Genomic DNA, 13,203 nt, shown 5'->3' on the forward strand with positions numbered 1-13,203 from the left:
TCTTGTCATAGTTTTCAATGTGAATATCTTTATATACCACCTTTGACTTCAATGTCTTCATACATTTTTAGGGGTCATCTCTGGTAGGAAAACCAAATCAATGAGGGACTTCTACCTGTGTTATCCTGCAATTCTCATAAACACATTAGTCCCTCAACTAGGTTTGTCATCAATACTCCAAAACCAACTAGGGGTGGCACTAGATGCACTTATAATATCGACAAGATGAGGCTCAAGGTGACCCCTAGGGTCAAATCATCGATATGTCGACAAGATGAGGCTCAAGGTGACACTATGGTTACCTTGTCCATATATCGATGAAATGACCCTCAAGATTAATCCATGAATCTAGATGACAGAATTTACTAACTTAGCACATGACAATCAAAGTGCACTCACATTCATAAAGGTTCATCAAGGTTGAATCCAACACCTGATCTCACAAAATACATAGACAAAAGGTTCAGAAATAGATACTAAAGTACTTAATAGATGATTATCATCTAGATTACAACACTGCTGGATCTAACACCATAGATCACAAATTCATCATTGAAGTACTTGGGTCACAAGTTCATACTAAAGTACTGGATAGAAGATTATCATCTAGAAACTGATACATGATTATCATACTAGAAGGCACCCTACTCATCTAAGATGGCCTTCATACCCTGAAGCTTCAACTTTATCTTTTCCTCATATTTTTGAAACTCAGAAATGTGATACTGCAGTTTAAGCCTCTCTTCTGTGAGCCTCTCCTTCTCCTTCAAATGATTGAACTTCAAGTTCCTAATCACATTGGCTTGAGCACATGTCAGGTTCTTCAGAGTTTCATAGTTTAGCAGCATCTTCTTCTTCTCCTCCTCTGTCTTTGACAGCTCTGCCTTCAAGTTCCCCACTACAGTCTCAAGCTCAACAATCTTCACATCAACATATTCCTTCTGCTCCTTCTGATTGTTTAACTCCACACCCCTCTGCTGCTAGGCATCCAAGAGAGAATTCACATCAACGTACAAACTATCATAGTTCTCCTGTAGTTTCTTCTTCTCCTCTTTCTTTGACAACTCTACCTTCAAGTTGCCAACTACAGTTTCAAGCTCAGCAATCTTCACTTCAAGATGTTGCTTTTGCTCCTTTTGATTGGTTAACTCCACACCCCTCTCCTGCTGGGCATCCAAAAAAGCATTCACATCAGCATACAAACTGTCATAGTTCTCCTGTAGTTTCTTCTTCTCTTTTGTCAGGTTGTGAATTGCAAAGGAACTCTCTAGATTGTCATTGGTCCTAGCTGACTTAGTCTCCCCATACATATCCCATAGCTTGGCCAATGCCTTCTCCATTGAGTCTGGCCATTCAAAATCAATCCATTGAACTACTCCACAGTTTATGCCTTCATGTATTATAAACAATAAAAGAATAAATAATTGTCTAAGACCATCAAACCAACAGGTTCATGTATCTAATATGTGCACTGTTAAACAGACAAATTAACAAGTCACTAAGCACTCACAAGTTCCTTACCATACAGCAGACAAAATTAACAATGCCCACTGATAAACAAGTCATTAAGCACTGACCATAATAAACAATGACTACCATCCACTAATGAGAACACACTCCAACACAGTGGCTAAAGCAAATTAAACTAAGACAAAGCACTTAACCAAACTTAACAACTTGATAAACAAAGGAGTAAGCACTGACCACAATAAACAATGTGTGGTCAGAACAAGTTCAAAAAATCCACTAATGACAAGGCATGTCATAACAGGCTAAACAAAGACCAAGCTAAAAAAATCTTAAGAGCTTGATAAACAAAGCATTAAGCAAACAGCTTCCTTTACATAGGATGTGAATCATACCTTCTTAGCACATCCAAGAAACCCCCTGCCCGTGTGCATCCCTTCAAATGCTACAAAGCGTTCGGCCGGCTCACCGTGTTCACACAAGACATTCACATCTGCGTCAGTACCATTAAAATTTGGATCGTGCATCGTAGCTGGAAGCTACGGGAGCAAGCAAAGAAAAGGCTAGGTTCAGATCGAGCTCAGTGAAAAAATCCCCAATTCACTAACCCTAACCCTAGCTCTAGGTATCTAACCAACCGACCTTGATGATGCCATCGCAGGAGGAGATTTTCAGGACTGAATCCTCATTGGTCTCGTCGCTCCACGACACCATGGCACCGGGGAGCAACAGAACGGCGGTCGGCAGTCTGGCGGCGCCAGGAAGGAAGAACAGAGTGAGGAGAGGGCGGGGCAGAGGCGAGAGTGTGAGGAGAGAGCTGGATCGAACCTGTTTTTACCCACACGGTGGAGCAGTAGCGGCCGTCTCGCCGTTAGACGGCGTGAGCTCGCGGCCGTGACGCCACATCCCCAAAATCAGGCCCCACCTGTCATAATAGTGCTTAAAATGCCCCAACAAAAGGTTTGGTGTTTTCTGCAAATGATTATGCGTGAAATCAGTGTTTTCTGGCACAAAAACGTAGAAGAGTCTTCTCTGCAACCCTAAGTTTCAATGTGGTGGTTTTCTGCAATTCACTTGAAATAGACCTGTCAAGTTCACATAGTTCCTATATGTTGTCGCATGCTATCCCGCGACGGGTCCAGCGCCCACTCGTCATGTTTGCAGGCCTCACATGACGCTGCTGCCATACTTGGATCCGCCCGCTGGGGAGGTCCTGCGCACCATCGGACATGGAGCGTGCGGTCCTTGAGGCCCAGGATGCCGCATCGGTGCAGAACATATTTAGTGGGCATTTCACTGCAGTCTGCAGCTATCCAGTAAGGCGGCAACAGAATAAAATTTTGCTATCTCCGCAAGAGACAGTCACCTCAAATTTTGAGCATCGCTATAGCAAGATCCATATACCATAACCAAACATTCAGCGCCTCTGTAGTAGCAGAAATGCTAGGTGTTTCAGCTCTTGGGGTAGTCAAAAACCATTCCATTTGCCACACCTTTCGCTCGCCCATGGCCAAAGAATTTTCTTACAATGGCCAGGGAAAAGTCCATGACTGTTCCGAGTCCCTTCCCAGTAATCAAATTTCCGTCAATCACGACCTTTGATCGGTCAATAACCTGGCAAGTGAGCTGATTGACTATGGAAGGATGAGCAGTCACTGTTTTATCCTGAGTAACACAATTCCAACATCAATTTACTTCCATTTCAGTGAAGTATAAGATGCTACGAGTTTTTAGTCCGAAAAATCACCTGGAGTAAACCTTGCTTCTGCAATATCAATGGAGAGTAACAGATCCCACCATACATCCTGCTTGCTTGCCTCTGTTCCTTGAGTAGCTTCTTAAGAGTTGTACACCTGTGAAGACGCTCAGCTCCGGCAGGTCCCCCCTGGACAATATCAAGGAATAAAACATTGCAGAAAAAGAATATTGGACAAAAACAACCAAAACATATTAGCAGAGCAAGCAAGCAAAAGGACAGTACAACATGCAAATGCACACACATGAACACCTGAATTATAGGTAGCTGGACACTTGCTACACCTTAAGACATAATTAAGAAGAATGAGACAAGAATAATGAACATATATATAACTTCATGTTGCAGAGCACACATATTTGTCATAGAAACGCGCAAGCATAACTATGAAAGATGTACATGTAAGCTTATTTCTTTACAAACTGTCTTGATCTCAACATTCTCATATATATACTATGAAAGATGCACGTGTAAATTTATTTCTTTTCCATTTTTTCTTGAGCTGGACTTTTTCGTATTCTAGTAGCTATCTATGTCACAAATATTGTCAATGTTTGCAATATATATTGATGGTCAAACAAGGAAATATTTTACTAGCACAAACTCTAAATTAGCTTACATTATGAATAGGAAATAAAAACGTGAAATGCAAAACAGCTTACAGGAATAATGATTAGATCATATTTTGAATCAGAAGCATCCAATATGCATTTATCAGCAACAATCTTTATTCTTTGAGACCCGACAATATTTGTGGACTCGTTAACTGATGCCAACACCACATTTATATTTGCCCGTCTTAAAATATCCACCAACATTATGATCTCCATCTCCTCAGACCCATTTGCAATTGGAATGAGAACCTGTTTCAGAAGTCAAACCATCCGAGAATCAATGCCACGCAACTTGCACTCTGATTGCACCTTTCCTAACATTTTCCCCATCAATGCTCATAGCCGAAAGTAATGACTAGACAGATAGATGAACTTTATTTTTCACATGGACTAGCATGAATGTGTTTCGCATAGAAATATGGCATGGGGCGTTTTCACGTACAGTGACAGTGTATGAAGGGAAATCAACAGGTAGATAATAATTCATATAGAATGCTAGGGCATACACAACCAAACTGAGCTTTCTTAAATCAAGCATGCACCTTTAGGCAAGCATCGCTGAATATAACGATCAAAAGAAAGTGCAAGTATTCACTCTGGTGTCGCGCAATCCCATTGTTTTTACGAGAAATGCTTTAGGCATCCATTTGTCAAGCAAGCCATGTTACCCTTTGTCAGAAAATAAAAAATCAGACTTGCATAAGCATATTATCCTATTTATTGTGACATAAATTTTACGTTAATGATGGTTCTACATGTAAAAAAACACATTATTTGAGCTAATAATTTAGCACAAATTATAATCAAACATGAACTGACCTGAGGTTTGTGATCAAAAGGCCACTCAACTCTGTTGACTTCTGTACTTCTTTCAAGACCGGCATCAATCTATGATATCCATGGGCAATTTACAACAACGGCAGAGTGGTCAGCAGGTGTTACAATGCAAGAAAGAAGTTGTACCTCATAAAGTTATAGCAAAAAAACATAATCTAGAAACTTGCTAGAATTCTTCCTTAAATTGTTTTTGCTAGCATAAGCAACTAAAGGATAAAATACACTTCCTAGAATAAAAACAACAATCAGAATTGCAGGTACACTAGTACACTACTCATAAAAGTTTAACAATACATGAACTAAATTTACAAGAAATAATCTAGTCGGCTAAAAGGCATGATACAAAACAAAGATGTGCAAAGTTTATTTTGACAAACCAAAGTACTGTGCACATCTTCAACAGCATGAGGCCCAAACAACTGCTCGACAAATGATAAAGCGAACTGAAATGCTGTCCCAGGACCACGACTAGTAGTGAGCTCTCCTGAAACCTGAACATTTGACTCGACAGCTCGGAATGTTGGAAGATCTCCTATGAACGACGGGTGACAGGTGATCTTGCAAAAAAGGAATAAGGGTTCATTGTCAACTAAAGAAGGCCAGATCTTGATCGACTAAATCTAGTTATGTAGCAAAATGGCCACCTTTCTTCCCTTGTGAAGACCCCAGGGCATGAGAACAACAGCTGGTGCAGCACATATAGCACCATACAATCTTTTCTCTTCAGCTTGTCTAACCATAATTCTCTTAAGGATCTCGTTATCTCTCAACCGCACTGAACCAGGCATTCCTCCCTGAACACATCGCCCCAACAATCGAAGATTAGATTTTAGATACTGCCAGTTTGTAACACAGATAAAACAACACAGGTCAAGTGAGTGTCAACGAAGAGATGACATGTTGCAGTCAGCACGAAAAGGGAAAAATATGATGAAACAGTTTAGAAACATTGCAGTATCAAAGAGAAGTGTTGAGAAATATTTGAATGCTCTCCCAAAGAGAGGCTATAAGGGCAACTCCAATGGAAGGACGCATTTCGTCCGTTCTTGTCCGTTTGGGTCCGCATGGGCAGAAACCACGGCCCAACGCATGGACGCAAATCCAATTCTTGTTCGTCTGCTGTCCATGCAGACGCAAATCCGCCCCAAATTTGGACCGGTTTGCATCCACACGGACAGCACACGCCACCCATCCACTCGGTATCCGCCCCGGGCTCACGCGCCAACCAACCAACAGCCAGAAGCAGGTCCTTTTTCCCTCACTCTGCCCCCCAGCCGCCAAACCATAGCCACCACCGCCTGGCTTGCCGGCGCAAAATGCCATGAAAGTGGATCCCTAGGAGGGCCGGGAAGCACGACCATGAGGCCGGCTCCTCCTCGGGGCGGCGCCGCCGCGCGGCAACGTTCATTGTGACGCCCTAGGGGCGGGAACGGGTCTACATGCCCGTCGAGCAGTTCCAACGGTACTAGGAGTGGGCCATCCGCATGCCATGGCCTGGCGTCCACCTACCAAACGGCTGGCATGTGGCATCTGATCCCAGAGAGAGTTCCAGTGCCAGCCGTTACAAAGCCCGGCCGCGCACGCAAGGCCGAGATCCGCCGCCGCCGCCGACCTCAGCTCCCGGACGACCTCCGTCACGACCCGGCGTATGCTGTCGACTAGCCGTTCTGGACACCTGGTTCGTCGATGAGCACGACCTGCGTCACCGGTCTTTCTTCGCTGCTTGTGCACGTGCTCCTAGTCCCCCGTCATCATTGGCGGTTAAGGAGGAGGCGGCCGAGCAGGAGTAGGAGACCGACGAGGCCTACAGGAAGGCCCTCGAGGACTCCCAGCTCGACGAAATCACCTTGTGGCCTGGCTTGTCACTAGCACTGGCCGAATCCGTCGGAGTACAGGTCACCGGCTCACCGCGCCCCCGCCCATGCCCCCGCCCGCTCCCAAGTCAGAGGCGGAGCAAGAGGCGGGGCAGGAGCCAAGGCCACTGCTGGGGCAGTCGTGGTCGTGGACATCCACGGTCCCGTGCACACCCAAGTGGGTGGACGTGGACCTGGAGGTCCGCAGCAACAGGAGGCGGAGCAGGAGCAACAGGTGCAGCAGCAGCAGCAGGAGGAGGAGGAGGCGCCCGCTGCGCCACCGCATGCGCCGGCGGCAGTACCGTGGCCTTATCCATGGTCGCCTCCGATCTTCATCGACCTCACCGACGAGGACAACGGCGACGGCTACTAGATCTTGGTTGAAGCTTATGTTCTTTAGTTTTAATTTAATGTACGACCGGACTTTTGCGGCAATGTATATATTTTTAATTCGAAAATCCGTCCAAAATCTAAAATACATCCCGGCGCGTCGGGCGCAAGTATGGGTCGGTGGACACGACCGGACATTGGTGTCCGCCTAGCCGGCCCAAACGGACAAAAGACGGACACATTGCGTGTCCGTTTGGGTCGCTGTGTTGGAGTTGCTCTAAATGCTCCATAAGTTTCTGCTGCTTAATGCAATAAGCTGTTCGGTTTGGGGAAGATCACTGAATAGGAGATAAGCCATTAGCGGTTCAGTTTGCTCGGTTGCACAATCTTGCCTTTAGTACGACTTGGACAGTAGTTGGAGTTTTCACTCAGGGTTTTTGGTTGTATCACATAGGAGAAACCTTTGGGAAAAGAAGATTGTTCTTTGGAGTTCTTTAAGTCAGTTATGTAGTACGGAGGTTCTGTTGGAGGAGGAGCATAGATGGCATTGGACTTTGGAGAAGAATGGCAAGTTTACAGTTCGTTCCCTTTAACTTACACTTAAAGCTGCTCAGGTTTCTTGGCCTTAAAAAGAATGTGGTTCAGTAAAATTCCTCCTAGGATCAAGGTTTTCCTTGGTCTGGCTTCTCGTAATAGCAAACTCAGTAAGGATTATCTGTTGCATAGGGGCAAGAAAAGGACTGATAACTGTATGTATTGTGGTAGATCTGAGTCGGTTAACCACCTTCTTTTCTACCATTCTCTAGCTAATTATTGTTGGAATATTTTTAATTGTTCTTTCCATACTAACATGTATCCTAGTAGCTTTGATGATCTTTATAGTTGGATTCGACAAGATACGACGAGGTTTTCTGTGGAGGGGGGGAGGATGATAACAGCGGCCATCGTTTGGTCGCGTGGACTAAGCCATGTCGCCCTCTTGAGCTAGGGGGGTCTCGGTATATTTAATCTTCAGTACCTGGGGTGTGCTCTCAGGATATGGCTCTGGTTACAAGAAAAACAGACCCCGTCTTCCCCACTCATGTTGCTCAATCTCTGCAAGCCTTCTTTTCTATAGTGGTGGTTTCTGAGGTCGGGGGAGCACACACTTTGTTCTGGACGGATACATGGGTTCATGGGCAATGAATTGCTGACCTCGCTCCACATATATTTGGTTTGGTGCCCAAGCGAAGGGCCAACAAGAGAACAGTCATGGAGGCCTTGACTGATCATACTTGGGTATAAGACATTCAAGGTGGTTTGGCGGTTACTGTTATTGGAGAATATTTCGAGCTTTGGGATCTTCTATCAGACATTGTGCTGCAACCAGGATTCGAGGGCTCCCATACCTGGAAATCACGGCCTCTGGACAGTATTTGGCTAGGTCGTCCTATAGAGGTTTTTTCCAGGGAGCTAACCTTTTTGGACCTTGGGCTCGCATCTGGAGGACATGGGCACCTGGCAGATGTCATTTTTTCATGTGGCTAATGCAGCAAGTGTTGGACTGATCACCGTCTTGCATGACAGGGTTTACCCCACGCCACCAGTTGCCAACTTTGTGATCAGGAGGATGAAACCATCCAGCACCTGCTGCTTACATGTGTCTTTGCCAGACATTTCTGGTCCGGCTGGCTTCGATCAGTTGGTCTGCAGGTCCTTACCCAGCAGCTGGAGGACACCTTCTTTTGATGACTGGTGGACAAGGTAAAGTAAGGCTGTTGATGTTGAGGCTCAAAAAGGACTCAATTCCCTCGTTAACCTGGAGGCGTGGATCATTTGGAAGCACTGGAACCACTGCGTTTTTTATGGTTTTCTCCCCAACTTAGTTGGAGTGCTCTTTTTTTGCGGGTAGCTGGAGTGCTTTTGCTTGCTAAGGAAGACAATGTTTCTTTGGGGTTTAGCCAGGGTCCATGGTATTTCTTACCTCGTGGCCAGTGCGCCAGGAGGGTCCTAGTGGCTGGTCGAGGTCGGTGTTTGTTTTAAGAAAAGTGCATATGTAACCTAAGGTCTGTAGGTGGGTGGCTATCTTGTAAGGGTTCTTACCCCTTCTTTTTCTTCTTAATATAATGATAGTATGATGCACAGCCCTCCTGTGTATTCGAAGAAAAAAAAACTTTGTAGTTGGATAATGTCCTATTACGGACCGTCAGGTTATTGCTTCTAAGATTTCGGCTTTAGTTTGGTCTTTATGGAAATGTACGAACAGTGCAAGTTCCAATAGTATTATTCCCACTGATCCAACCACAGTTATTTTGATGATGGCTAACCTATGGTCGGATTGGGCTGTTCTTCAGAAGCGAATTCTTCAAAATAAACAATGGCGAGGAGATCGGCTGGTACCGCACACGACAACTGTGGTCTTTAATAGAAGTCCAGGAGGGGGGGGGGGGGGGGGGGGTAGAGACCTACAGTGCTGCACATTGGTAATGTCTGAAATTGTTGGTGACGTTTCACTGAAGCTTGAAAAGCTGGAGCAGATTTTTTTTGTAATAAAAATTTGGTGGGTTGTCAGAAAGAGTCGCCGCGTTGACTTGGCTGTAAGATGTTAGAGGCTGTCCTGCTCGTTATGTTGGGAGTTCTAAGATTCTAGTTTTTTAGGCTGGATGGGGTCAATTAGTAGTGGCAAAAATGGTGTTGCATCAGGCCAAAATTTCAGGATACCAGCACAGCGATGTTGGTGCCAACAAAACTGTTTATCTCCTGTTTTGTCGTTTTTCAGCAATGAAAATAAGAAGCTCTTGCTCCTTTTATAAACATAACGAAAATAAAAATAATAATAATAATAAGAGAGGTGGGTTACCGGGAGAGCCACAAGGTCGAACTCCTGGTCGGCGCATGCTGCAATGGACTTGTCTGCGATGATGCGCGTCCCATAGGAAGCTTCAACCTCGAGGCCGTCCTCCACAGAGGCCAGTGTTACGTCAGCGCCCGCTCGCCTGAGGACACCGGCTAGGATGACTGCCTCCATTTCTTCCGTGCCCATGGCAATGGGCACAAGAACCTTCACAGTAAAAAACAGAAAGTCAGGTTCTTGACGCTGTCAGAGAGAAAGGTAACAAGTGGAGACTAGACCTTCTTGGGAGATGGCGGCAACGAGACTGCCGTTGAGGTGGTGGAAGGAGAAGGAGCCGCTCGCGCGATGGAGCGGAATGGCGGTGTCCGCCGGTGAGGCAGGGCATAATGGGTTGGTGCATGTGGCGGTAGCCGAATCGCCATGGCAGTAAGGGAAGTCGGGGCGAGAATAGGCTTAGACACTGAGAGCATTAGAATTTGGAGTTTGGAGATGAACAAAATGCAGCCAATAAATATGCAGCCTTTCCGCCGTAAAGCACACGCAAACTGATGTAAGCTACGGCACCCTCGCGGACATGCCCTCCTTCTGACTGCAAAATGGAGAGGAAGTGCAGATTTAGCTAGACTTTTAGATACACAAACTGCAACATGATATCTTCCAGTTCAGATTTGATAAAGTATGAGGCGTTGTAGATAGATCATAGATACTATGAGTGAGAGAGAGAGAGAGAGAGAGAGAGAGAGCACACACTCCAGTTCAGATTTGATAACTAAAGTATGAAGAAGAAGCTAATTCTATTTGCAGGAAGCAATAACAAGTGATATTCCTCTTAGATAACTCATAACTCTAGGTTTGCTTACCTTTCTCTCATAAGTCATATCTCTAGGCATGGTCAATTAATCCATGTTGTATAAACAATAGGTTTACTTACCTTCCTCTCGCTGCAGTTTCAGAGAGCACTCCACCACAGGGACGGTTCACAGCCCTGTGGTTCCTAGACAACCTTGCTCTTTTGTATTCAGTAGGCCTGAAGTGGGGAATCTGGAAATGGAAGTGATCACTTACCACATATAAATAAAAAGGTAAAATTCCCAGCATGAAAATATTGTCTCAACTTAAACAAGCATGAGAGGCTTCTATAAAGCAACACAGTTCATTCAAAAAAGCCAAATGAGCAAATGGATCTGTTAAATTCATTAAGGGGCCAAATGAGTAATACATTCAGAAGCCAAGTATTTTGGAAGTGCAGGGCTACTTAGGACAATAGAAAACAAAAAATTGGGTGTGACAACTTGGTATGGTGATCACGTAAATGATTTTTGACTACCAAGATAATGGAATGAAGGTTTCTAAATTCTTACAATCCGAGGAGCACATACAAACAATCAGATTGATACAGATGCGTGAGATCAATATCAGCAAAGCAAACTCTCCTCAAGAGGATAATTAGCATGCATTCAACGCATGTCAGCAATTAAGTGTTTCAACATACATTAATGACATAATAGTTTTTAGAGTCTAAAGACACTACTAGAAACAAATACTAGCAATGATCAAACCATAAAAATAAATACTATGGTTGAGCTACTGTGGAAATGCAGCATCGCTATCCTGAACAACCTGCTGACCATGTACTGATGTACATCATCAAACCAACTGTCGGACAACAATTCTGGACTTCATACTCATGCACTACGAGTAAATGCAATCCCAGATCGGAGACCCACCAGAGATGGGGGGTGGACGAAGCCGGACATTGACTTCCCCTTCGCTGGCACCGGCGGAGGCATCCGGAGACGGGGCCGAACAAGGTTCCCTGGCTTGGAGGCGTCGAGTCATCACCCTTGCGCTTGGAGGCTAGGGTTTCAACCCGGCTCCATGGCAGGTCTTTGAGGCTGGAGGTCTCCTCCAGTTTGGTTGCGCCAACGCCGTCCACTCCGTCCCTGCCGCCCACCGCTTCTGTCACCTCGAAGCGGGCAGAGGAGAAGTTTGGACGTAGTTTTAAAAACCTGACCGGTGATCAAACCGGTTAGGCCTTTGGTTCAGGTTTTCACCGGTTCACCGGTTCAATGTCTGGTTTTTAAGCCATAAAATAATATATACTCCCTCCATCCCATAATATAAGAGCGTTTTTTACACTAATATACCCATAATATAAGAGCGTTTTTACACTAATTAAGAGCGTTTTTTACACTAATTATATTATTGTAAAAAACGCTCTTATATTATGGGATGGAGGGAGTATTTAGCAATAAATCTAAATACTGCAGTCAATAGATAGAAACATGTAGAAAGACATCGCAGAGTAATCAGTATTTGCATCTCAACGAATAATATGGCACATATGTACAAAAGAATACACCATACTGCCAAAATACCAAGCACCAACCAACAGTAGCAGCAAGTGACAGTTTGACAAACAAAACTACGCGCCTATGCCTGCGTCCAGCATACAAGCACAGAAATATGGCTCACGTACAGCCAAGTAGCCAGCAAGCACGAAGGCATCGATGCATCAATATTTCAGTACCAAATTAGCAAAATAACCTTATACAGTCATACTTTGGCGACTAGTAATCGAGGAAGTGAACAGACAGGATATCCATATCCACAGAGCTGTACAGGACAGCAAAAGCATCATAGTTCATAGGTGGAGGCATGAGAAAAATGGGGACCGACAACGCACAACGGCGGCTACCTCTGGAGTCTTGGACTCGGCCAATGGCGGCGTCGCCAAGCCCTGAAATCGGGCGACGTCGGCGCGTCCCCCGGAAACCTCGGACTGGAGTGGTGGGGGGCGGCGTCCCCTGACCTAGAGCTGGAGCCTCGATTCAGCCGTCGAGCGGTGGCGGCGTGGACTAGCTGCAGCGGTGGCGGCTTCGGGCTCGGGCGCGGTGCGGCCAGCAAGCACAGCCGGCGCCGCGGGCCGGTGGGCGGGGGTGGCGGGATGGCGGAGAGGGGATAAGAGCGGGAGCTGGACAGAGAGTCGGGGCAGGACTTACCGATTTTGGGCCTAGCATATCTCAGGCCGGGCAAAAAAAAAGCCCGGTGCTGAAAACCCAGGCCCAAGCCCGGCCCGGCCCGACCACCGGGCCTACTAAATCGGGCCCGAGCCTGGAAAAGCCCGACACGGCCCGTTCGGCCCGGCCCGACCATGGCTAAAAATCCATTTTTCACAGTTCTGAGCCTGGACCGATCTGCCCGTCAAGCTTGATTTTCAGGTCCGAGCCCGACCCAGGATTTTCGGGTCGGGTCGGGTCGGGCCGTCCGGGCCGGGCTGCCCATGGCCAGGTTTATGCGGGGAAGACTTGCACGCATTCAAGCCCAAAATAATATACTTAGACATTTTGCAAAAAATCTAAAATTGTTTCACAACATTCATCTGAGGTATATCTACAGCTCCGGAAAAAATCAGCTCAAAACTCGATGTACATTTATAGATTCAAAAAAGACAAATTCGAAAGTGAATAGTGGCAGCTTTTGGTGAATAGTACTGCCTCGCAAAAAATAGTA

The 13,203-nt window shown here is 45.6% G+C and overlaps 1 protein-coding gene across 6 annotated transcripts; it reads right to left on the reverse strand.

The window, feature by feature from the left end:
• Positions 1-472: 472 nt before the first annotated feature.
• On the reverse strand, positions 473-12,659 carry LOC123147750 (protein DJ-1 homolog C). Of its 6 annotated transcripts, none has more exons than XM_044567058.1 (14): positions 12,389-12,659; positions 10,622-10,731; positions 9,969-10,279; positions 9,697-9,897; positions 5,319-5,468; positions 5,052-5,231; positions 4,657-4,725; positions 3,886-4,086; positions 3,215-3,352; positions 2,553-3,132; positions 2,296-2,439; positions 2,110-2,215; positions 1,863-2,006; positions 473-1,390 (listed from the first exon to the last, which is right to left on the reverse strand). In XM_044567058.1, the coding sequence occupies exons 3-10, from the start codon at positions 10,158-10,160 to the stop codon at positions 2,920-2,922; spliced, it is 1,344 nt and encodes a 447-aa protein (XP_044422993.1). In that variant the 5' UTR covers positions 10,161-10,279; positions 10,622-10,731; positions 12,389-12,659; the 3' UTR covers positions 473-1,390; positions 1,863-2,006; positions 2,110-2,215; positions 2,296-2,439; positions 2,553-2,919. The 6 variants fall into 6 exon arrangements, with proteins under 6 accessions (XP_044422993.1, XP_044422995.1, XP_044422997.1 ...); XM_044567060.1 differs by adding an exon at positions 11,418-11,699 and having other exon boundaries at positions 2,296-3,132; XM_044567062.1 differs by having other exon boundaries at positions 473-1,163; positions 2,296-3,132.
• Positions 12,660-13,203: the final 544 nt, after the last annotated feature.

Source organism: Triticum aestivum, chromosome 7A (assembly GCF_018294505.1).
Source record: "Triticum aestivum cultivar Chinese Spring chromosome 7A, IWGSC CS RefSeq v2.1, whole genome shotgun sequence".
Taxonomy (NCBI): Eukaryota; Viridiplantae; Streptophyta; class Magnoliopsida; order Poales; family Poaceae; genus Triticum; species Triticum aestivum.

Excerpts from the sequence above, each read along its gene's own strand:
- LOC123147750 (XM_044567058.1), bottom strand. The coding sequence starts at position 10,160 with ATGCTCTCAGTGTCTAAGCCTATTCTCGCCCCGACTTCCCTTACTGCC. Across the intron at positions 9,898-9,968 it reads TGCCGCCATCTCCCAAGAAG|GTTCTTGTGCCCATTGCCAT; the intron begins GTCTAGTCTCCA and ends TTTACTGTGAAG. Across the intron at positions 3,353-3,885 it reads ATGATCTAATCATTATTCCT|GGGGGACCTGCCGGAGCTGA; the intron begins GTAAGCTGTTTT and ends GATATTGTCCAG.